The sequence below is a fragment of the Ciconia boyciana genome, chromosome 3, assembly GCF_034638445.1.
Source record: "Ciconia boyciana chromosome 3, ASM3463844v1, whole genome shotgun sequence".
NCBI lineage: Eukaryota > Metazoa > Chordata > Aves > Ciconiiformes > Ciconiidae > Ciconia > Ciconia boyciana.
Window position 1 is genome coordinate 99,663,343 of NC_132936.1, and position 25,554 is coordinate 99,688,896.

Below are 25,554 nucleotides of genomic sequence, written 5' to 3' on the forward strand. Positions count from 1 at the left end.
CCCTGACGGTACCCTCCCGACCGCCTTCCGCTGGCGCCGCTCCGGGTTGGCTGTCGATCGACCCGACCCGGGGTTGGGGCTGCGCCGCCGACCGTGCGTGGAATAACCCATCAGTGGCACAGGGTGGAACTGGAAGCACGCCGGTGCCTGAGCGGGCCCGCTCCGACAGCGGGGCCGGCAGCCCCCCCCCTGCGGAGAATGGTTCCTGCCGTCACGTGGGCCGGGGGAGGCGGAGTGCCGACGCCTGCCGCCCCTCGCCCCCTGGTGCGCCTGCGCAATAGCGCGGCGCCCGGCTCACGTGCTCCTCCGCGTCCGGCGCGCGCGGCGGTCATGGCTGCGTTGCTGAGCTCTGCCGGGCGCCTGCGAGCGCTCTGCTCGCGCCTCCTGCCTCTCCTCCGCCCGCCCGCGGCCGCCGCCCTCCCGCCGGCCCCCGTCAGGTGAGACCCTGCGCCGCGGGGCTGCCCGGCGCTCGGCGGTGGGCCGGCAGGCCGCTGAGACGGTGGGAGGCGCGGCGGGGCCGGCTGAGGCGGCGGTCCTCGTGGCCAAGGGCACTGCCGGCTGGGCCGCCTCGCGCGCCCGCGGCCGTTGGCCTCTCCTGTGCCGCCCCCTGGGGCTGCCGGCGGGAGGCCTGCGGCCCGGCCCGGCTCGGCGGCCTCTCGCCGAGGGTTAGCTCGGAAGGGTTAGCTCAGGGTGAAAGGTGGTGGGGGAGCCCCGCTTCCCTCCGGCCGGGTCGGCGAGGGCGGACCGCTCCTTCCGCAGCGCCACTTCGCAGCCGTGTCTCGTTGGGCTCAAACGAAAGCAGAGCGCTCTCCTTTCTGAAGAGCAAAGGGCACTGTCCTCCGGAGGATACTGCTGTAGTGGGACAAACTGCAGAGCGGGAGCCGAGGAGAAGAGGAGAGACCAGGCGGACATAAGCAGTCATTGACTGTGGATAACCGCAGTTGGAATCTGGGCTTCTTCACTGTGCCTGTCAGACTATGCTGTTATTGAGAGGAATATCTTAATTCCTTTGCTATGGTTCCCTCTCTTCCATAATGCAGGCAGGGTGGAAAACTCACCTCACCTGTGTGCATGCCTGTCGCTGTTTTGGCCACACTAATATGTGGTTGGTGCCCTGCAGGAAGTTTGGAGAGACAACCCTTCCATAACATGAGTACTTTTTTTTTTTTAGGTTAAAAAAATGTTAGTTTTGAAGATCTAAGCTTTCTTTCCAGTGGTGGTGCACTGCAGCTCCACATTTGGGATGTTTTTTCTCTTAAGCACATACTTCTTGTATGTAGATGTGCAAAAAAAGGCTCAGCCCTGAATACATGAACAACATGTCAGAATCCATGTTTGTAGGAAACATACAATATTTCAGGGGTTTTTGCATGCACAATTTTTTCAATAAATCATGAGGGTGATGTTGGCATTCTGTTATATAGGCAAACTAGTTGTTTCCATAATTTTTTCCTTAATTACTTTTCCTCAGAAGGAAGCATCTTGTGCAGATGATAGCTATGTCAAAGTTTGGTATTTATTTTTTGTATTTCATGTAGTGAGTATGCTGTTACAACTACATGAAGATTTGTGCAAGCTTTTTTAACGTTAAGGTTACTTCATTGTCAACAAGTTCTCAAACTGCTTGTGAATGAGGGAGAGGTTTGTTTATGACTTCTGAGTCTTGATGGAGTTAGATTTTTCGTTTCCACTATGTCCAGTTTCTAAGTCTTAAAACAGGGAGTTGGAAATGAGTTGAGATACTTACCTTTCATTTATGTTAAATGACTTGGTGTGATTATAATTATAGTTGTTAACTAAAAATTTGTATAAAAATAAACAATTAGAATAATTAGAAATAATTTGTAAAAATAAATGCCTAGCTAAATAGATGTTTAGGTCAGTTTCCTCCAAGGATATTAATATTTGCTGTGTTTCTTCCAGTGTTTGCAAAACCTAGTGAGGATCCAGCGCAGGTGGGTGGGAAGGGGATTGTGCCTTGTTATAGCTCTGGTGGTCCCTCTAAGTCAATGTAACTTAATTCCTCGTAGAAAACCAGAACAGTTGTCTGCCATTCTAGATAGATTAATATATTCAGCAGAGGACTTGGTGAGTTCCGGAGCTGGTTCGGGAGAAGGGATGGGAACAGATGAGAGTCAGCAATAGTGAACTGCTAGAGGGAAGTCTTGCCATCAAATAAGGAAGTTGTTGCTACCTGCGCTAGCTTTAGTGCTTATCAAACCTATCGTGAGCTGATTTTATTTGGTAGCCTGACTGAAATGTTACCTAAAAAAGAATATAATTTTCTGCTGGTTTTAGTTGTTGAAGTGTAACAGATTGTTAAATGCTAAAGTTGGTGTGAAGGATGGAGTAGACCTGTGTGCAGGAAGGACCGGGAACTGGGAAGACGTGCTGTATGGTTGGGAACAGAACCACATGTTTAGTTAGTTCCAAATCATGAATAAACTTTTCTACTTCGTGGTAATGCAGCTGAGTTTTGTTTTCCTCAACTGGAAGCTTAATTTCCTAAATTAGTTTGTTCCAAGAAGTAATATTCACTGAAATTAATGTATGACTTGATGAAGGACTAACAGCACTTTTTTTCTAGAACTGTGTTTCTGGAAAGAACTTGAAAAGTGCTTTATGTGATGATTGGCTCTAACAGTTGGGTTTTGTTTTTTTGTTTGGTGTCATCACCCCACCCCCACCCCCCCAATACTTTTTTCTTGCACCAAATTATATTATTCTATATTTTCAAGTATAAATGGCGTCATATGTGGGATAGTTTAGTGATCATGCTGAAAACTCGTTAATTCTCAGGCTAGATTTAGTTATGTGAGAAAGGTGCTTGGTAGTGAACATATTCACGGGCAACAGCCATGGTATTTATTTCATAGCTTTTAGGTCTCAGTCTAAACTGTGAATTATATGAAAGTAAGACTGAGCAGCACACCTACATTTGTGCATTCTTTTGTAACTTCATTCCTAAGATAATTTTTCACCTAACATCTTTGTCTTACCGTCACTTTACTATATGGGTTTAGGCATCCTAGTGCACACGTGATAATCTAGGACCAAAGTGTAAAGCAAAGGTAACGTTTATGAACTGAAATGGCACATATAAGCAGATAATCACATTTCATTTTTTACCTCAAGTAACTGTTCAGTTTTGTTTTTTTCTACCTAACTCTTAATTTCTGGAAATAGACCTCTTTTGAAGAACTAGAATAACATATGGACAACATTTAGACTTGCTGCACTTGCTGTTCAGGTCTCAAGGTGGTATTTCGAGAGTGAAATGCATTCTGCTGCAGTAAATTCCAGAGAATATTGATAAAGTTCCAATTGGAATAGTGGGGAAAAACCCCCACAGTTTTAAGAGTAAATAAATAACAAGGAATAATCTAGCATTTCGCAAGAGAACTGGGTAAATGACTAGATGTTTACATGTGCTTGGTAGAGTTGCTTTAGCATTGAACATAAAGTCAGTACAGAGGCAGGTTTGAGACTTGCATTTTAGTAATGGTTACAGAAAAGTTGGAAATCTGTTAACTTCTTTAGAGATGTGAAACAGCATCCATTCACATTTAAGCACAGGTTTTATCAAAGCATTGTATTGCTCTGATTTTTCAATCTAAACTTATTCTGAAAATGAGTTAGGACAGTAGATGGATATCCAATTGCATTGGATGGTTGAGAAGCATTTAATAGCAAATCAGATCTAATGCAAATTTACCATTTCACTTGACTGCCTCTAGTATGAAATGTGAAATATACTGAGCTATATGTCATCACTCTCATGCCATGCAATTATAACATAAATAAGCCATGACAGACCAATACAACAAACTTCAGATCTACAACAACAAACTTTAGCATTGTGCTGATTTATGTGGTACAGATTATTTACTGGAACTTTGTTCATAGAAGCTTCACTAAGGGAAGAGGTGCTTAAATTTTCTGCTAGTAGCTGACTGTCAAGAATGCTGTAACAAACCTCTCAATCGATGAGTGTTCAGAGTAGATTTTGAATTAATGTCAGAATATCTCTTGGGGACTTTACATACTCTAGGTGATTATGTTATGGTTTGATGTTACAGCTTGCTGCTGTCAGAAAGTTAGTGTTAGGAGGAAGGGTATTGGCTCCATTCTTCCCACATTGACCACCCTCCTGCTCTAAATCAGGGTGCTCCTTGGACCTATTACTGGGCTGATTTCATTTGCTAGACTGCAAGGAAAAAGTTTTCTGACAGATCAGCAGGTTTTATTGGATCAGGTAAGGATTTGATGAACTCTAGAAGGGTGGGACCACGGGCAAAAGGAGAAGAGGAAACCCTGCGTGATGACTGTGTGATATTAGATCAATGCAGCTGTATTGCTGAACTGCACTTCTAGATGTGTGAGTGCTAGGATACTCATCCTGAAGTCGTCACCCTATCTCTCCTCAGAGAAAAGGAGAACAATTAAGCTCCTAAGGCATAGATCATAAAAGTAGCTGAGGAGGAAAATCAAGTGGAATTTCTACATGCAAGTCTTGCAAGGCATCTTTGGCCTTGCTGTCACTTCCTCAGTTTGAGATTCTCATCTGTGAATTTAAATGTTGGTTTTTGGGACTGTGGGGCAAAGAGCATCTCCCCAAACAGCAAATTATGCTGTAGTGAAACCTTTTGCTTTTTGCAAGGTCTGTGTTCAATTCACAGGAGTGATTGCTGAGGAAGTTGGTAAGAGGGTACCATGTGCAATGCTTTTCAAGTTGTCCTTGTAAAGACTGTTGACTTTTGGTACGTTGTGGTGTGTTTGTACAAGATTAAAGCATGTTGGTGAGATGGGAGGAAGAATACCCTTTTAAAGAATCTTGTTTCAGATCTGGGGGGATTTGATTTGAGCTTTTGGTAAGCCATAAGTTAAAAACCCAAATGATTCAGGGTTTAATACATGGTACTTTTTTTTTTTTAATTAGCTACAAACAAGTTGGTTTTGGCTATTCACTATCATACTCAGCAATCCATCACCAGTGGACAAAAATGTAGAATTGAATGCTTAATTATTTTACATTAGAAAAATGATAGAATTAGTGGGCTTTAAATGCAGAGGAGGCATTCAGTAGATTTGTTTTTGATAATACTGAATCAATGCTCTGTTGTAGTAAAGTTTCGCAAGCTGCATTGTTGTTGTAGTTATTGTATATGTTTTACTGATGGACATAAAATGTCTAGAGACTTCCAAAGAAATAGTGCAAATCAAAGCTTTTCTGCTTTGCTTCTTGCAAATCACTTGGGCAAAGTTTTAGATATTCTCCAAGAAACTTGAGGTTTCTCAGTCTAAATGAAAAAACATAAAGTTTTCTCTCTTGTAGGATCCTACTGTATCTCATTGAAACAAGGATACAGTGGCCTGACATTGTGGCCTTTATTTTGTAGGTGACCATAGCTAAGTCAGGGGAAATACCATTTAGCAGTCATGTGAGTCATGCTAGGATCTCAGGTGGTATATTTAGTCTTATTTAGTAAATTTAGCTAATGTTAAGTCTGTAGTGCTTCTATGTACCGTAATTAATTTTAACTCTTAAGTTTACCATTATTTTGCTTTGAGCATGTCTTATATTTTGAAAACTTTCATACACCTTTTGCCTATTTAGTTTAGAAAGAACAAAATATTTTGTACTTTTCGTAGAAAAAGCATAGTAACTACCTTATTGTGGCTCTGATAAAGGGAGGCAAATATCCATACAGTGGCTTTTTCTTTTTTTGAATGTTTGGAATTGGTCAAATTTTGCACAAAGTAAACTTTCTGCTGCTGCCAGGGAGAGCACTGGAACCACTTTGTGAGTTTTGGGGAAGATGGGACATTTTTTACTCAGGCTGGTGTGTAAGATGTGTTCCTTTAGGAAATTGAAGGCACTGCCTTTAGTCTGCTCTAGAAATGTGGAAAACATGTAAGTACATTAATACGGTACTGGGATTCTCACTAAACCCTTGCAAACATAGAAGAATTTTACTAGTTGACTTGGTATAAATTTCGCAATGCACACTTCATCTCTCCGTAAGTTTTTTTATGAGTTTATCTTCAACTACTTTCCAAATGTTCTAAGCTAAATTGGAGGTGAAAAGTTACCACTAAATAGCAGGTGGTTGTGTGTTGGGATTACGAATGTATAATTGGTTAACTTTTCCAGTGTAGGCAAGATCTACAGTTTTAATCCTCACAATTGTAGAGACGAAGCTGAAAATGGTGTAAAGGTACAATTATGTAAAGGCTCAAATATCGGAAGGCTATCTCTAATCTTGTGATTGTGGGAATAGGGGAGAGATCACTTTATAGGGCTTGATATATCCTTTTGAGCTTCTCTGGGTAGGTACAAAGAAACACAGTTCTGAAGCATAGTAAAGAGAAATTACACATGTTGGGGAAAGAATCAGATTGCTAATTCAAACGGATCTGAAGTTTATTGTGCAGCTTCACGTGCTTGTAAATATGTTTCACATGGAGAAAATCTTAAAATGCTGTTTAAAGGTAATTGGTGGAAATAAATACTTGGTACTCATTGCAGCCCTTGGAGAAGTATCATGCATTTTGCTGTGTAGCATAGCATTTAATTCTGAACAAAGTTAATTAAAATAATTGAATAAATATGGTTACATCATAAGACTATATAATCTAACACCTAGCACTGAGGCAGCATCAGAAATGCCAAGGTCATGTGGGATTTTTTTTTCCCCCTCCTAATCTTATTTTATGAGCTTCCAAATGAGAAAGTTTGACCGTCGAAGTATCCTGTTCTAATATTTCATTACAATTAATATTACAACAATTAGTATTACTACTGTGATGCCTGATGGATTAAGTACAGTTGCTTCTCTGCTTAGAGTGTGGGATGGGGTAGATGGGTCTTTTGAGTTTTTTAAACTTGTTTTTTTTTCAGTAAACACCGTGACAAGCAGAATAATTCTCTCTGTATTTTATCTATGTTGCTTTTGTTAGGAGTTGAAGAATTGAAGTTTTCTTTTTTGCTGCATGATATTTCATGTTTAGCAGTGGCTCATTTTCAGTACTTTTTTTGCTTGTACTGTTGTCTAGCCAATTGTACACCATCTTACATTTCTGCTTTTGTTTTTTGTCTAAAACATATAACTTCTTGGTCTGTATTGAATTTCCTTTTTGCTGATTTCAGACCATTACCTCAAGTAAAAAAGATGACTCTGAAATCTGAGGCTCTCCTTCTAAGAGTTTGCTACCATTATGATGTTGTCTGCAAATTTTAGAAGTTTATTAACTCTTCTGTCATCCAGATTGTTAATGAAATTGAGTGGACACTGATTGTACCAGTCTTTCAGTTGGGTCAGCAGATAGCTTAATTTCGAGTCCCACAAAATATATTCCCAATTTTGCAACAAACCCTGATCAGCACATTTTAATTTTATGTATTTTTCTTATTTTTTTTAAACAACTACTGCACCCATATTTTTGTAACTAAAAGTACATTGTTTTGCTTGTTTTGCTTATGAGATTGTCAGGTAACATGGTGCCAAAAGCCTGTACGTCAATCTGTATTTTTTTATTGATTATGCTTCTGTTTTTCATGATTTTGGAAGGTAATTCCAAAGGACTGGAGATTGAGTAAGGTCCATTAATGTGTCTTAAATATAACATATCTTAATGTTTCCAGAAATTACTTAGCTCATTCTTCCTTATTCTCACCTACAACCTCATCTCCATGTTAAAATTTAGTCATGGTAAAATGGTTAAAATTTACATAGTATGGTTACAATTAACATTTTTTGAAACTTAAACAGTGTATGATCTGTGATTTTTCTTTTTTCCATTTTAAGAGGTATGCGTGTTTTCTAAAATCATTTTTCTTGTATTTAGAAGCCTTTCTTGCTGCCTTTTTATGTGACTTCCTGACTGAAATGGTTAACATGGCCTCCTTGATTTTTATCCTCGCTTTTTTAAAATTCCCCTTAATTGTGTGTTCTTTCTCAACTTCTAAAAGTTAAAGAAGAATCACACAAGGTTGTTGAAGATTCCTGATGCATGGATAACTGCTTCATTTTGTTAGCTTCTTTTTCTGTTTCATGGGGAGGTTGTGGCATTAGTATCAGTTTTCAGTAAATATGTTGTCTACTGTGTTCTTCTGTCCTTCACTTGATTGCCTGAAATAAAACCTGATACTGTGTCCCTTAATTTGTTAAGTTTGCATTTTTTTGGAAGCTTTCTGGTCTGCTTAATCTTTCATCTTTTAGAATAGTGAGCTCTTAGCTTTTTTTTTCATTTTCTCCTAAGTTTTGTGTTCTAAGTTGATTTGTAGTGCTAAGAACCAAATTCAAGACAGTAGATGCCTGCAGCTTCATCCAGCTTTTGAAGCCACAGTTATTTGTAACAAATTCTTACTATGGGATTGGCTTAGCATTACACAGTGCCTTAAATCATGCTCGAAGTGTAATTTATTCAAATGCTGAAAGCCTACAGATAAGGTACACCTGAGTCTTATGTTAGATGTTATATTTCAGATTGATAATGGTAATTTAGGTGGATGCCAGTGGAAGTTTAAGAGTTCTTCAGGTTGTTTTGTACTCTTGTGCTGTTTTCCCTTGTCTGCCTAAAACTGAAACTCAGACTCCCATGTTGCCATTCCTTAAAATGTCTTTAATCAGTATAAATTAACAGAAACACCAGTACCATATTTGATAATATTGGGGGGATGGGGGTGGGGGGTGTGGTGTGAATAGAAATGCCCAATTCTGCTGGTCTTTCAGAAGCTTAAGTTAGTGTATAAATATAACACTTCATATAAGAGTATAGTATTTTAAAGTGTGCAACTGTAGCAATTGATATAGTATATTCTAAACTTACGTTATAAACAGCATCATGCTAAACACGAAGCAGGGGGAGTTTAGTAACAAACGAAACTTTAGTCCCCTCATGCTGTTAACCAGCGTATTTTGAGCACGCAAATACTGTTTTTATCTTCATACTTAATATTGATGGAGCTATGCAAGTGCTTTAAAATGTTTGTGACTTTTGACACATGGAGAATCTTACAAAGATGTCTTTCTTAATACAGTGCAGGACTTAAGAATTGTAGATGTCAATTAGTTTATGGTTACAAGTGTGCTATGTGGTATAAGATATAATTCAATAATTTGCAAAATACTATAAAATAATAGCAGATTTTTATAGAGAAAGGCATTTCAATTTTAATCTGAAGCACAGGAGTTTTGTCCACTTGTGCTTTGATTGTTCATGGAAATTGGAGAATAAATTTCTATGTTACAAAGACAGTAAGTCCTGTGTTGCTACTTGCTTACAAACCATTTTTTCCAACCTGACTTGAAGTATTCTGAAAAGCTTTCAAGTAGCTTTTTTAAATGCGTATATAAGAGTGGATGATACCATTTTCTTTTGTATCTATATCTTTAAGAAAAAATAAAGAACTTGCAATCATAACAGTTCCATTCTTATAGGTATCCAGTGGCTAGCTCATAGTTGAGTATTGCTATTTATGTGTTATTAAAGAGTTTATCTAAGTTGTAGACATTTCATTTGGTTGTTACACCCAAGAGGACTTAAGATTTAGTATCTTACTCTTATTCTTACCTTGTACTACTGGATTTTACTCTAGTCTAATGATTTCTGTTTTAGGGAAAGTACCTTGTGTCTGGTTATATGATGAAGTAGAAGAAGAGGAAAAGGAAGGAAGGAAAGAATCAGGGAAAATGACACCCTTGGAAATGCTTCTAGTGAGGGATGGCATTACTACTAACAAAAAAAAAGTTTGATAGTGTTAATCTGATGAAACACCAAAAGTGGTGTTTAAGTTTCTTCTTTTTCTTCCTAGTTCCTCTGATTTTAGCCACCTATTCCTACTCCATTTATTTTTTTCTGGTTCGTTCTGGTGTTTTTTGGGCATCGTGAGCTGTTTCCACTCCAACCTGATGGAACAGTAATTGTTTTTTTTGTAGAAGTGGCTGAATTGGTATTGTGCTAGGTTAGTGAGTTAAATAAGCTCACAGAGGGATCTGAATAAATTGAGAGCTAGCCCAAAGGAATCAGTGGGAACTTGCATCTAGAAGGAGGTAGAACTGAGACTGAAGGAGGGGATCTCTCCTTTTCTGACAGTCTTTTTCCCTTCTCCAATTTTTTCTTCCTTGTCCTTTTCCTAGTCAAATAAAATGCAGATAATTTGTTGGCCTCTGGAAAATTCTTCACGAGGAAACTGGAGGAGATTGGGCACTGTAAAATTTGCCTGCTTGAAAAAGATAATGCCAAATGGTAGTGATGTTCCTCATTACTAAAGAATTTTTTTTTAAATGCCTTCAAAAATCAAACGTCTTCTACTAAACTGTTTTCACAGCTCCATTAGGAAAGAGCTTCTGCTTCAGGCTGGTTTTATTTGAAGAATTTTACTCCTAGAACTTACAGCCTGCTCAGTTATCAAACCAGGATTTCAAACAGCAAGGAAAAAGGTGGTCTTTGGGCTACTTCCTACTCACAAGAGGCAACCAGATGGGAAACCACTGGTCTGTTTTTTCCACCACACTGATATGCACCCCACTGCTGATTTTTCTGCCGTTTAGCACCTTGCTGCGAATGCTGCTGAAACACTGAATTGCCAGCAAGCTTTCTCTCCTCCACTGGACTTCCTCTCCTAGGGCCGTAAACTAGCATGGGTTGGTGAGAAACCAACCACCAGATATACCTGTGAAAAAGTTCCAGGTGTGGGAAATAATTTTGTAGAGGATGCCAATACTTCTCACTTCTAGGCTGCCATTTCAACAAAATGTGCAGCCATTACTGCATAGGACTCCTGGAATATCTGTAACAGCAGGGAGTACAACTAGGTTTTTTTTAAGCTAGTCTAGAGACCTTACAGAAATGTAGCTGAAGAGCTGTCTAGAGAGCCAGAGATGAGGGAGGGCAATTTCAGAAGTTGCTGAATCTTTTTGCCATCCAGTATGTATTACTTCCTTCGTATAGGATTCTGGAGGAAGATAGTCTTAGTTTATTTTATGAAGTTGTAAGGACAATTGACAACAGACTTCCAAAAATGCTTGTGTGTAATGATCATTTTACCTGCACAGGCTGTTCACAATTCCACTATGGCACAAATACTATTTTCTTATTCTTACATACATCACTTGTTCTTTAAAAAAAAAAAAAAAGCAAGCTCTTATTGTTTTGCTAGACATAAGAAAACTTTCTCATCGTGTTTCTTGTTGTTGTCATACTTCAGTTTGAGAAAATAAATATTTAAACAAATGCAGTGTTCATGTTTGGTTTACATTGCAGGATGGCCACTTCATGCTTCTTAATGTAAGTTCTGCAGAATGGGGAACGAACGCATTGCTCTTCAAGCCATTGTTGTCTAAAACACTGGCCTTTAGGTTTTGTGTATTTTAATTGAAAAGAAAAGTATGATTTGCTGCCTTGATTTGCTGTGTTCTGGAAGAGATGTTTGTGACGGTTCTTGGAGTGATTTTTCAAAAGCATGGGAGAGCTTTTGTGGGAAGCTGTAATGGGACAATAGACTTTTTACAGCACTTGGATGACTTGAAGATTTTTATTTTTGTGGGAATAGTGTTTGAACCATTTAACGCATGAGGTGAATCCAACTGAAAATCTCAGAGAAACAGTTGTTACTGTGAGAAAATACAGGACTATCTTTTTAAGTAGAAAGACACTGAAATGAATCACCTGTATTTGTTTATATCAATATGGAATGTTTTTGAGAAACTGTTCAGCAAGAAGTGCATTATCTTTTTGACATTGTGTGACTAGTGTAGTTGCAAAATGACTCACGGAAGTGTAATCTCTATTTTTTGTTTGTTTTTATTTAAGCAAAAACATTATGTACCAAATAAGGTTCCTTACGGTTGCACCTCAAGAGGAGGGAAGTGTTAAAGAAGAACCAATTTCAGAAATTCAAACCAGATGGACCTGGCAATTTGACTGGGCATTAAATAAACTGGATAACTCTGTCAGAAAAACTGGCCGCATCCCTAAAGCCCTTCTACTAAAAATCTTCCATGAAATATGCAAAACAGGTAAGTTGCTTCCAATTAAAACAAAATAAAAGGTAAATTTAAAGCTGCAATGTAACGATTCGTCAAACCAAGGAAATTAATTGAAAGAGTTCTGATTTATATTTTGTCCTTGAGTGGTGTTTAATCTGCTGCATATGTTGATGAACAGACTTTAAATGCTTTAGAGATGTTATTTTGCTTTGAATGCACACATTTACTTTTCCAGGTTTTTTTGTCTTTGGGAATTTATAAGTCTTGTAAAAATTCAGTGTAGTTTTAAGAAATCTTATCATGTTGCCTTGCTTATTGTGGATTTTTAATCTGGTAATGTTACACCTTCCTTATATAACTGTATTGTGCACACTGAACAGGGATCATATCTGTCTGTTTTACACAGTATATTTTTTAAATGTCTGTAATAAACCATGCTGTCCTTAAGAGGTTATTTGTTTTGAAATGGAACTATACAGGGAAATGTGGAGGTGATCCCCAAGTTTCCGCATTCCTAGGTAGCTGTGGTTATTCAGGACAAGAAAGCTTTATTTTTTTGAATAAAATGAGAATAAACAGCTGAGGCACTGTTCATTGTGACAGATTCAATACCCCTTTGGCTAAAAATAGCCAGACTGTATTAATATTTTGCAAACCACGTACTACAATTGATGAGGTTTGGTACCAGTTAGGATGAGTCAATGGAGATATTTGCTAAATATACTCACTAAGTATTACTGCCAATATTTATTGATGACAGCATGTATTGTTTTGTTTTAGTTTTAAACTTTGCTGTGTATTGCTCTGGACTGTTAATGGCCTGGGTACCTGGGATTGCGCTTTTAAAAGTTTTGTGGTTCACTGTTTAAAAGCTGAGTCTTCAATTCATGCTCTCTTTCTGTTGAACTTCTTCATTTTTTTTTCTTTTTGCTTGTGATATCTTTTCTGATTCTAACTGCTTTGTCTTTTTTAGGCATAAATTTATAACTTGTGAGTGTGGGTTGGCTAGAATTTTATGTCTCTAAGCTTATCTGCGAATCACAGTTCTTCATGACCTTTGATTAGTTACACAGTTTTTAAGAAGTCATATTAACAAAAAGATTAATTGCTTATGGTGGTTTCCTTTGGCTGTGTAAGTATATTTAAAAAAAAAAAAAAAGCGTAGAACTTCAACAGATTTAACTAGGACACTATTAAAATAAATGACAAATATTTCCATATGAAAAATTCAGTCCTTTTTTATTAATAATGTTGAAAACTAATTTAGCAAAAGTGTGGGAGGTTAGTTACTGTTGATTTCTTAAAGATTTGCCTGTGTTCTTCCATTTCTGATTACAACATGAAAAATGCCCAAAGAAGGTGCTTGCTGTAGATCTCTTGTCCTGCATCTTTCCATACTCATACTGCCAAACCTTTTCGTGTTTCTTTCACCTTTCAAGGTACTCAGTCACTAATATAACGCTGGCATTGTGAAACTGGAGATGTGTTGGCGTGCTTATTGCACAAACTAATTGTATGCAGGGATTTGAAAGTTAGTCAAGTATGACTTATCTCACCACTCCATTATGTCTTCAGAAGTTCAAATCCCCATTTGAAGTTTGTACCTGCTCCCTCTCACTGTTTTAACTTATTTCTCTTCTTTTCTCATTATTGCTTATTTTTTCCCCACTACTGCCTGTGTTTCTTCCCAGATGAGTTTACTCTGTATAAATAACTTTTCTGTTGTAGATTGCGCTCTTGAAACATAGTTTACAATAGTTATGTAGTATCCTAGATTTGCTGGTCCTTCTTGGTACCTGAAGATCTAGTTCTAGACAGTATATAGCTTTCTGTTGTTGAGGTTTTTTTACTTTATTTTGCTGTTATTTTGTAGCTGCATAGCTGTTTCTATAGCTCTGTATAATTAAAAATTACACTTGCAGTGATCAGCAGCAGCTGGAGAGATCTTTACTGGCAACAGCTCCTGCCTCTATGCTGGGTGTTGGCATGATGATTTGGAAGTAACTTACAAAGCATTAGTGATGCTTTAGACTTCAAGTCATTTTGGAAATCTGAATCTTTCAGGTCTGCATGTATGTCTCTCAGATAGAAAACCCTGCAGATTTTTTCATCACTTATGTTGTATGTGAACATTTATCTTGCTCCTTGTTAGATGAAGTTAGTTCTGAAGTATACCTTTCTCTGTGATAGGAAAGGAATAGACAACATTTTTTTGCCCTTTTTTTTTTCTTTCCAGTATGCTTCTTTCTAAAGAAACTCTCCTTTTTATTTGAAATTGCTGGGTTTGCATATAAAGATGTGATTGAAAAAAATTTGTCTCTAGCTTATTGGGTAATCTGTGATTGCTCTGCCTTACTTTGCCTCAGGAGTAGTAGTGGAGTCCAAGAAAGACAGATGAGTTAATAGTTACTTTTTTGACGTTCTGGGGCTAGTGCAGAAGTCAGAGAAGGTAGACATTCTTAGAGCTTCCTCTGCTATTCTATAGATGTAAATGATCTCATTTATTTTATATTGAGCATGGGCAGAAGTGGAAATGGAAATTTAAATGTGGAATGTCTCTGAATACCAGTTTTGGAATAGTATGGAATTGGTATGAAGTATTTTGCCATTTTAGAAATTTACCAGAAAGTAATGTCCCTGTTGAAATGATCAAATGAATGATCATATGGATGAAATGATCTATGGATCTTGGATTAGGAAATCTAAAGTACTAGATCATCTGAGTTTAGTATTTTGTGTTGTACTTTTTAAAAATTTCTTCTCAGCTGAGCTCATTATTGTACTAAATGAAATGTTTTATTGTCAATCTTTTTCATGATAGTGCATAATAGTGTCATTGTTTAATCATTTGGGTATCCTGTTCAGTAAAAATCTTCAGTCTTGGAGGAGATTCTATTCTATACAAAATGCTTAAATATTTCAGTGGGTCAGTCTCGAATCTTTTTTCTAATATTAAATGCATAATTATTTATAAATAAATTTGTTGTGTTCCACTTGCAGGGTGTCCAGGGAGTAACCAGACCTTGCTTTTGTTGCGAAGTTGTGGTGCTCTTTTACCAGAGGTATTGTCACCTGAAAGAACAGAACTAGCCCATATGATATGGGACAAGATGAAAGAACTGGGTAGGTTGGTTTTGTTAGTCCCTTTTGCAAGAACAGCTATGTGCTTTAGTTACTTTCTTTGTAATAGAAGACTGAATGTGTTTTAGTAGTGTTTAAATGTTAGGTTATAACAGCAGATACTCATTACCGAATAAACACTAGGTTTTATTATTCAGGTGAGAGACCTATTTCCTATTCTGGGAGTTATACTGACATCTAGGGGTGTTAATAATAAATCTAAAGATTTTTTTTTGTAAGATGCTTAAATTGGACTTTCGCTTGATTTTGATTATTGTAAGAATGTATTTTACTTTTCTGTTAGATGTTACCTTGATATCTGGTGGGCTGAGTATTCCCAGTGCTGCCAGCTATTTTATCAGATGATTGTTTTTAAGTTAATCATTTATCTATAGATGTTGCATAGGTGAACTGCTTCTTGATAGTAATATTGCTGAATCTGTAAAATAAATACAGCTGTAGAGACTGTGGAATAGCATGCATATGAGCATTGATGTTACTGTGCTCTTATGTTTTAGCCTTTTATAAACACGTGTGCTGTTAAATAGATGTCTGATATTTCCAAGGTGCATAAAAGGAAGCAGTCTGATTATACATGAAGTTCATACAGAATAAAATTGGTATGAAAGTAATTACCTGACAAAGCTTTAAAATCATGTTGAATTTAGAGAATCTACATTGACTGACTGTGATTGAAATATTTCCTTAGGTGCTGTGTATGATACAAGCCATTATAATGCTTTACTTAAAGTCTACCTTCAGAACGAGCACAAATTTTCTCCAACAGAATTCTTGGCCAGAATGGAGGAAACTAATGTGCAGCCCAATAGAGTAGGTACCCTTTTATGATATCTTCATTCTTAATGGTAGTATCCATTTATTGGATGGAAATCATTAACTTCCCCTTTTCATTTTCTGTAGGTTACATACCAGAGGTTGATTGCTGCTTATTGCAATGAGGGTGACATTGAAGGAGCAAGGTATTATTTTGCATTTATGTTTAAAGGGATTTCCACAAAATCTGTTTCTCATATTCCCTGCCATTAATGCTAAAACTCATTTCAGTGTAATTCTTATAAATTGAGCAAAGCAAAGAGGGGGTTTAAGTATACTTTAACCAAGCACTGAAGAGCAGTTTATTAGAGACAGCTGGAACCTACACAAGCAAAATAAAAATAAGTGATAGACTAGTGTGTTCAAATCAAATTATATTCAAGTTGCTCAGAAAATAACTTGTTTTGTCATTTCTAGAGCCAGTGTGAAAAAGTGTGAGGTTATGAAGGCTTACTGCCTATGTAAGAAAATGGCTACTGGGAAAGGCATTTGAGAACAAAGTGGGCTAAGGAGCAAATAGTAGTAATTCTGTTTGTTGTTGTTATTGTTCTGCAGGGCTTGCTGAATATCTGTCTAACGTTTTAATTTTAGCAATTAAATTTAGCAGTGTGATTGCTGGGCATGAGACATAAGTAAAAGGAAGAAAAAAATAAAAAAACCCAGCCCCACCCTTGTGTCTGCATATTTCAAAGTGACAAATACAATTCATCTGAAAAAGTGAAAATGACCAAATTATGAGCATTGTATGCAGCATCCTCAAATGTAATTGCTCAGTGAGATCAGGATTTGGTTTTGTTTGATGATACAGTACTTGTCCAGCAGAGCAGCAATAGCTCAGTAGTTTATCTTTTCAAAGGAAAAAATATCTAATAATTCATTGTCTTGTATTTTGCAGTAAGATTCTTGGATTTATGAAGAACAAAGATCTCCCAATCACTGAGGCAGTATTCAGTAGCCTTGTGAAAGGTCATGCAAGATCAGGGTAACTTTTAATACCTTTTTTCCTTTGTTTTCTTCTAGTTTTATTACAATATAAAGTGTACAGAAAAATTACATGCTGCAGAATAGTGTGATGGTTTTGAATAATAATCTATGGAAGACTGTCTTTTTATACATTTTTGAAGCAAAACAGGGCTATTTAACAAAGGAAGTAGATTTTTCTTGTGTCTGAAAATCTTGAATTTCAAGATAAATTACTGAACTTTTGTACTGTTTGAAAAAGAAATTTGCTGCACTTAGTTTTGAACTTTTTCAACTGCTAAAGTTGAAGAGTATTTTAAGTAATACAATAATTAACAGATTGGCACTTACACCTTTCAGGATTTGCTTAGTTAAAATAAGTTTCTCTATGCTTGTTGCAGTCTTTGTTTCCAACTCTAATTTAATGAGGAAATGTGGAAGTGACAGTAAATGTTATTATGATTAAATCTACTGAGGGTCTTTCTTTTGAATTCTTTTAGAGATATGAAGAGTGCAGAAAATATCCTTTCAGTGATGAGGATGGCCGGTGTTGAACCAGGTCCAGACACCTATTTATCACTGCTGAATGTGTATGCTGAAAAGGGTGATGCTGATAGCATCAAAAAGGTATTGCAAGTTTGAGTTTAAATACAGTTTGTTTGATCTTTTGTTCAATTTAACTTTGGAATGCTTTCTATCCATGCAGGAGGAATAATACTGAATTTTATAACTTGTTTCCTCCTAGTCTGCAGCAGATTTTTTTTTTTTTGCATCTGAATAGCTCGTTAATTGAAAGCAGTCTCATACTTTATGAAAAATACTTGTCTTTTGATAGTTGCCTTTCACTCTGAGAAGATATGTTTGCCAGTGAGTGATTTAATAATTCAGGGTTTTTTTTAGAGACAGATAGTGCACATGAGATATTTATATATTTATTTATAAAAGTTAATAAAAAGTAAACCTTGATTATCCTGCTCCCACTGATCCATTCTTTGGCTTCCATTGAAGCCACAGAACCTTTCCAGTAAAACTGAAATTTTTTTGAGAGTTCATACCAACAACTTAGGTATTCATGAAGTGTGGATAAGATAATGCTGCCTTACAGCCCTTTGTGTAGCTGATTTTTTTTCAAGTATTCTCTCTTACTTTTGTTAAATCAAAGAAGTATTCGGAAAGGAATGAGAAAAGAAAATGGGTTTCAGTTTAATAAGTAGTATCAGATTGAGAGGACCAAATCAAGGAAGAGGATGTGGGCAACATAATATTGTTCTGTGACATACAAATTAAAGACAGTGTCATCAACCAACCTTCTTCCAAACACTAACAAAAAGTTTGATTAATCATTCTCCCCTTTTCAAATAAATTCTTTTGAAAGTCATCTCACAATGGGAATACCTCTGGTGTTTTCATATATTATTAGGTATTGGAGAGAAACTATTATATCCCTTTTATCTGTCCCTTTTTCTTCTTACAGTCGAAAGGTGTTTGATCTCTGTAGATATTAGGTATTCTCTTTACCATGTTCCATGTATTTAAACCCATGGTTTTAAAAAAGGAAAAAAAACCTGGCTTTTTGTGTGTGGGTTTTTTTTTTTAAATTTTTATGTATCCTGTTTTGAGTCACTTTGGATTTTACTAAAGTTAGATTTATTCTGGTTTACAGACTCTAGAAGAGGTTGAGAAGACTGAAGGGTACCTTATGGATAGAATTTTGATGCAGGTGATTTTTAGCCTTGCCAAGGCTGGATATCCTCAGTACATTGAAGATATTAAAGAACGCATAAGATTTGAAAGGGAATTAATTCCAGGTATGTCCTTGGTTACTACAGCAGTGTTTTGCTACTCAGGGTGGAGAGGGAAAGCTTTTTTTTAACAATAACTAATGTTACCAAAAATAGGCAATTTTGTACTTCTCTTGAATACTTAGGAAAAATACTATTTTTGCCATTAATTTGTGGACTCATTTGTGCTGCTTTGGATCACATTTTATAAAATTTAAATATAACCCAATTTTAATCATTTACCTACAAAAATTAATCTATCAATTTTTTAACTTCTAAAATTCATTAAGATTTTATAGGAAAGCAGTAAGTGTGGAGTCCTATCTTCAGACAACACTGTTGTGACAGCTCTTTGTGAATATCATAAAAGGAGACTAAACACTGAATATAGTTTTCTTTATCTACAGTTCAAGTCACTTTTGGATCCCAATATGCGTAATCTGATTGATAACTGTTAATTATACTTCATCCATTTTTTCTTTTTTGACATGTCTAGGAATGTTTCTCTTTAGTATCCTTCTGTCATGCTGCAGTGGTGATGCTTCTGTAATTTTTGGCATGGTCTTCTAATGGGAAGAGTGAGTTTCATTGATAAATATAAATAATTCTGAAAAAGGTAGTCTCAAATTTGGTTAATCATGTTTAAAAGTATGCTAATCATACTTGTAAAACATTTACTTTTCTAGCTTTAATTTTTAGTAGTTTAATGCGAAAATAGTTATATGCACTTTTTAAATTTTGTTTTGTTGTTCTCTGTTTTTCAATTGCTAGATGCGATGAACCTGTGTTTGACTCTGATAACTCATGGCTTCGAAGATATAAGTTTCCGTATTTTGAAGTCTCTTAATCATTTATCACGTGATAATGTGGACCAGGGTAGCTTCTTCTTGCAACATTGTGTAAATAGAGATGTGGTATGCAGAATAGTAATACTTTTTTTCTTGATATACTAATAACAGTATATTTATTTAGTTTCATGCAACTGCGAAGATGGAAAATGGTAGATTTCTTGCACGGTTCTTAAAGAATAAAAGAAGGATTTTAATGTTTCATATCACTTTGCATAGTAAATTGAAATTCACAGAGGAATCGTGTTTGGCATGTGTAATATCCATTTCCTAAACATTAGAAGAATGTGATGTTCTTAACAATTTGAGCAATTGAAAAATATACTAAATTAATTTTTGAAATTCTTTGCAGCCTCTGAACAAGCTGAAGCAATTTTGTAATGAGTTAAAAGAAGCAAAAATGCACTCGGCACCGTTACCATTTATTTTGCGTTGCGCTTTGGAGGCCAACAAATCAGGTACTCTGCTTATTTGGTTATTTTACATATGCTTATTTAAAGTACTTGGTCACTGTTTAATTATCCTGTGAATGTTTTCAGCATTGGCCATTGATGTGATGAAGATGATGAAAGAGGAAGGCTTGCCACTCAGACCTCACTATTCCTGGCCTTTGCTAGTTACGTTCCAGAAAGAGAAGAATCTTAAAGGTTAGTTACCTGATAAATGCTCCTCTAGCTTTATTGCAAACCTAGTGCACAAATCTGTATTAAAACATTGCTATGAGATTGAGCAGACTCTTTAAAGTAAACAAAGGCCTTGCTACGTGTCTTTGTTGCAAACAATTTTTCCTTCAGAAAGACTTTTTTAAAACCTCCTTTCTTACTTAATCATGGTACAGTTCTACAAATTTCAAGTCTACCTTTGCACAGAAAGGTGTGAGAGAGTGTTTAATTATCTTTTTAACTCTTCACATTCTTTCTGCCTTCCACTGGTTCTTTTTGCTGCTCATTACCTTCTACAGAGTTTACTCTTGAAGAAACTGAAATCTGAGAGAAGAATTTAAAAGTAAGGTTATGTTATAATAGCTCTCTTGGACTGCAAACACAATCCTTTTTTCAAGCCAACTTATTATTATCTACCTGATAAGCCAAACGCGAGTTTCGTTACAATAATAAAAACTGCAGGAGAACTTAGATTGCTGAATGTGTGAGCCTGACCTGACAGCATACTGATTGAAGGACAGAAATGCTCAATCTTTGGGATTCTTAAGTAGGTTTAAGCATTTAGCATACTTTCCCCTGTTACACATGGGGATGTCTACAGGATATGAATAAGAATTGAACAAATATTAAATTTTAGAGTACAGTATCTAATTCTTTGGTTTGCGTTATTGGTAATTCAGAAAGAATGGTATTGTAAAAAGATGCTTTTAACAGAAGTACTTCCCCCTTGGGGAAACAAAAAACTGTCTTTTTCATCTTATCTCACAGTATAATGTGCTTTAGAATGAGATGCAGAGTTGTTAGTGTGACACTGGGTGACAAACAAAATGCACAAACAAAAAAAAAGTGCTTTTAGCAGAGTCTTCATATCGCAATTTTATCTTAAATATACAGTCACATTCCAGTTTGGAAGAAATGCTGAAACAAGTATTCCCTAATTGTTTCTGGCTATAAAAATGTCTCAAGTCTTTTTCAAAAAGCCTTTGTGAAAACAATATTCAGTTTTTATTAACTCTTTAAGCTCTGTTCCTGCTAGACTACTTCCCAAGTTTATCTTCTCCCAGGTTTTCAAATGCTTGAAAGTTCTGTGGTATTTTAAAAGTCTGGCAATGTTGTTTTAGTTGGGTCCTTTGTGACTTACCTGAAGTACAATGTTGCCAAAAAAAGTAAATTGAAATCAGTGTCATACTTCTCTTTGTGGATGCTGCCCACTGAAAAAACATGCTTTCTGTTTGTTACTCCATGGAAAATTTCACCTCGCTAACACAATTATAAGAGACGTCGGAAGTATTTTTAGATTTTGTCTTAGCTCCCAAAACTGAAGCAATATCTGACTGTTGAGAGAAACTTAAGTTTTCATATCTCTTTTGATCTTTGGCAAGATCAGAGGTTGCCTTAATTTGGACTCCTACTGTAGAAATCAACTATGCTTTGGCTAGTAGTTCCTGCTGGAACTCATGTAAGCAAATTGAGAAGAAAACTGGTGAAGGAACCCTCAATTCTGGCTCTCTTTGCCATTTTCTAGAGACTCTTTCTATCTGCAAAGGCATTGGATACATAAACTTCTGTATGGCTGTATGACAGTACTGTGGATCTGCAAACACGTTTTTGTAACCTGGTACTTAGAGTTTGAATTGTCAAGTGGGAACATTACTACTGTGTGCGTGCCTACAAAAGCCAGTGATTTTGCAGTTCTTAAAATACATAAGAAGATATCTAAGCAATTTCTTCTGCAGTGAAGAATCAGTGGAATTATTCTTGCTGCAATGAAACAAGTTGTCTTGTTCTTTCCCATGTGTAAGCTCACATTCATTTTTTGAAATTCAATAATAAAAAAATGAGTAAATGAGATCCACTATCTAAAAATACAGCCAATACACTTGAAGGAAAGTAAATAGGGGGGGAAAAACCCACCCCCCCGAAATTGTTCCATAGAAATAATAGAGCAAAAAATAATGCTGCAGTGAGAACCTAAAGGTGACAGCAGATAGTAAATGAACAGAATGGTGCTTTCTAGCAGCAAAAAATAAGAGCTGTGTGAACAAAAGTGTAGATAGACACTGTATCACATCTCATACCAAAAATGAGGTAATAATTCCTTTCTCTACAAAGTAGTAATGCATGGCCTAGTATGTGTAATTTTTCATCTCGGTATAGGTAAGGCTGAAAATGGAGAAGAACTTAGAGGAAAAACTATTAAAAATCTGATGGGATTTAGACAGTAGACTAAATAATCATTAAAGAACACAGAACATAAGCAACAACCTATCTAGAATTGCAGGGTACAATGTCTGAATCGGTACAATGTCTGAATCGGTATGTATAATGTGACCCAAACAATTATATAACTAGTAGCAATGTTTAATTATATGTTTATCTAATTTTTATTTTAACGAAAGCCGACACTGGATATCAAAGGAAATTCCCTAATTTCTGTATTATGGAATTGAGTTTGAAAGAAAAGTAGCGGTGAAGTGCTGGTTAAGAGGAATGAAACTAAGGAAGGCCATTTTTAAATATACCATAGAGAACTTAACCACTCTGAAATAGCAAACAGCTCTTTTCAGTCATTTTACACAGGCAGATAATTTCAGATGGGGCGTTCTGGCTTTTATGTGCATCTGTTATATAAGTTGATAATTACTTATTTCCATAGTATTTATCTAGGTAAATGCTGTTAGGCTTTTAGGAATGGAAGGTGCTTGCAGGGTTTAAAAGATCAATATGTGGTGGATCTGAAACTGTTATTGGCGCTGAGATTCTTCTTGTATCGGATAATACAGTAAGAACAGGAGGGCCTAGTATAAATAAGCAGAAATGTTGGACTTATACTTGTTAGTGAATATTCTATAGCTGCCCTTCATCTTTGTATAATCATGTTATTTTTAAAGACAGTTTTTAAAAGTCAGTTGCGTATTTCACTTTTGTTTTCTACTAAACTGTTATATACACAAAGCATGGTTAGTGAATTGTAATTCAGTTTTTACTTTGGGAAATAAGGGAAATAAGAGTCTGAGTCCAGAGAGGAATAAGGGTGGTGATTTCACAAAGTAACTACTTGAAACACTGTTTTGTAGACAGGCCTTTCTGGCAAAGAACTTTCTGAGTGCATCTGAAATTAACAGCACAGCAAAAATATGTTAAATATTATGTTGTTTTCCTGAATGCGACTTCACTTTTTGAACTGAGAGTTTTATTTTTTTGTTTCCTTAGAAAACTGCTTAAAGCCCAGTTTTACTGCCCTTGCACGTGTAGAACTGTACGTAACTGCCTTAGAAATCCCCCCTGTTCTGATGGGACTACTTTAGGAAGAAGGCACGACTTATTGTGAGAAACTTAGGAAATGAAAAGGGGACTGAAATGCAAGTCTCACTTTTCACTTCTTGAAAAGCAGCAAGTTGTTCTGCTCTACCACAGAAATATTATAACCATCTTGTAACTTATCTCTTCTGTATTTGTACTTGGATATACTGATTCGAGGCTGGAATCTGTTCTGTTGAGGTGTTTGAGTGCTATTTCCAGTATAGACAAAAAGGAGAACAGAAGTTTGTCTGTGTTTTGTTCCCTATTTCTGTCCTCTTTCCACTCACTCAATTATTTGATTTTTAGATACTCAGCTCCTGCAGTGCTTGCATATCTCAGCCCAAGATCTCAAAAACCTGTTCTTGATCGAGCAGGGAGACAGCTGGAAGACTTTACTGTGGGTTTTAGTCATATCCAGTCTTCTGGATCAGTGGTCTCCAAAGTGGGATGTGCAAGGCAATCCATTGGGGTGTGAGTGGGCTGTTAATAAATAAAATAAATAATTTTTTACTTTGTATTTTTGTGTTTATTTTATAATGTGCATAATATATCAGTACAGTAGTACATGTATATAATTTCTAAATAAATATATATGTGCTGGGGGTGTGTTCTGAAAAAAATTTGGGAGACCAGTGTTCTAGATAAGTGTGACTGCACTTTTGTGTCTCTCTTTTTAGTCTGTTCTTTGGTTTGGGGAGAGAAGAGGTTAGTGTATTTTCCAATATGAGGAGCAAAGAATTTTTGAAAGTCCACACACATAATGCTCAAATCCTATTTCATGCATGTATTTGACAATTTTGTAGTATTTTGATTGAAGTGTGAATGTTTCATTGCTTTGTATTGTGGAAAATATCTATGTGATAATAAAGTAGTTCTGTTCTCAGTGAGGTAGAAAATGCATGCAAAATTGTGGATTCTGTGTTGGTTTTCATTAGTCTTCTATTCCCCCCAAAATTGTACATCAGCCATCGTAGAAATGAAGAAATGTGTGGCAGCATTTTTTTCAAGTTTGCGATTAATTTGCCTATGTGCAGTATTTACTGGTATTCCTCAATCTGCATCTCGGTGTTGTGCTGGTGTTCTAATCTTTATATATGCCCTTTCCTACTCAGGAACTGTGCCCTAGTAGGCATTTGTGACAAGTGTCTGCTAGGGAATGGGGACACTTAACAAGCCTGTTTTCTATTCTGTTCTAGATGGAAATTTGAACTCAAATCTCCTGAGTTTACCACACCTTATTCACTGTGGTATCTAGTTCTTGGTCTTCAAACTACTTTCTAGTGGTACATATACAATTATTTTTGAAAAGGTTTCAGCATAAGAGGACTTAATATATTTTCTGGGAAGTTGAAAACATGAAATAGAAACTAGCTGTCAAAATTTGAAAGGTATCAAGAAAGACTTACTGTAATTAATTCTTTATTCATATTTTTGCAGATTCTGGGCCAAAATCAGAGTTTTGTTTAAGGCAAACTCGAACAGATGATGCGACTTTAATCTAGTGTGACTTGCCTGCATGTATTTTCAAGTGCTCAAAGGGAATTCACATTTGATTATTTGCACCATAGTGCACTGCATAAAATATTCATGGAAGTGTCACTTTTCCATAGGTGGCACTCCAGGGCAAAGACAGGGACTTTGGGAAACTTTACATTTTTAAAGTAATAAGTATGAAATGCAAGTTGCAAAAAACATATGCTGTTTGGTACTGGTGTCCTGCAGCAACTGACAAATCATTTTCAGACCAGCAAAAAATGATAATGCCTGTATTGGTTTTGACAGGGGTTCAGAGTTTGCTAGCTAGGGTTACTGTAAGAAGTTTCTGCAAATCAGAAGAGTGTGAGCAATTAAAAAGCATGACATATACTCTAAAACTCTACACTCTTATTGCTGAACTATTAAGATTTGATATCTGTTGTCTTCAAATGCATATCTACAGTAGTAATATACAGTCTAGTTGTGTGTATTGATCTGAACCCTGTAAAAGTTATAATGTAGCTTCACTGGGACCTGGGAGACTCCAGCCTTTCTCTGAATTTCCAGTTTGAAGTTG

General features: G+C 36.5%; 1 protein-coding gene across 1 annotated transcript in view; it reads left to right on the top strand.

The window, feature by feature from the left end:
* The first annotated feature begins 276 nt into the window (after nt 1-276).
* LRPPRC (leucine rich pentatricopeptide repeat containing) overlaps nt 277-25,554 on the top strand; it is a 94,662-nt gene continuing 69,384 nt past the window's right edge. Inside the window, exons 1-11 of the mRNA XM_072856796.1 lie at nt 277-437; nt 11,818-12,023; nt 14,994-15,116; nt 15,823-15,944; nt 16,035-16,093; nt 16,843-16,929; nt 17,408-17,534; nt 18,571-18,715; nt 19,460-19,602; nt 19,889-19,994; nt 20,076-20,183. Of these exons, the coding sequence (XP_072712897.1) occupies nt 331-437; nt 11,818-12,023; nt 14,994-15,116; nt 15,823-15,944; nt 16,035-16,093; nt 16,843-16,929; nt 17,408-17,534; nt 18,571-18,715; nt 19,460-19,602; nt 19,889-19,994; nt 20,076-20,183 (1,333 nt within the window). The 5' untranslated portion in view covers nt 277-330. The remainder of the gene's footprint in view (nt 438-11,817; nt 12,024-14,993; nt 15,117-15,822; nt 15,945-16,034; nt 16,094-16,842; nt 16,930-17,407; nt 17,535-18,570; nt 18,716-19,459; nt 19,603-19,888; nt 19,995-20,075; nt 20,184-25,554) is intronic.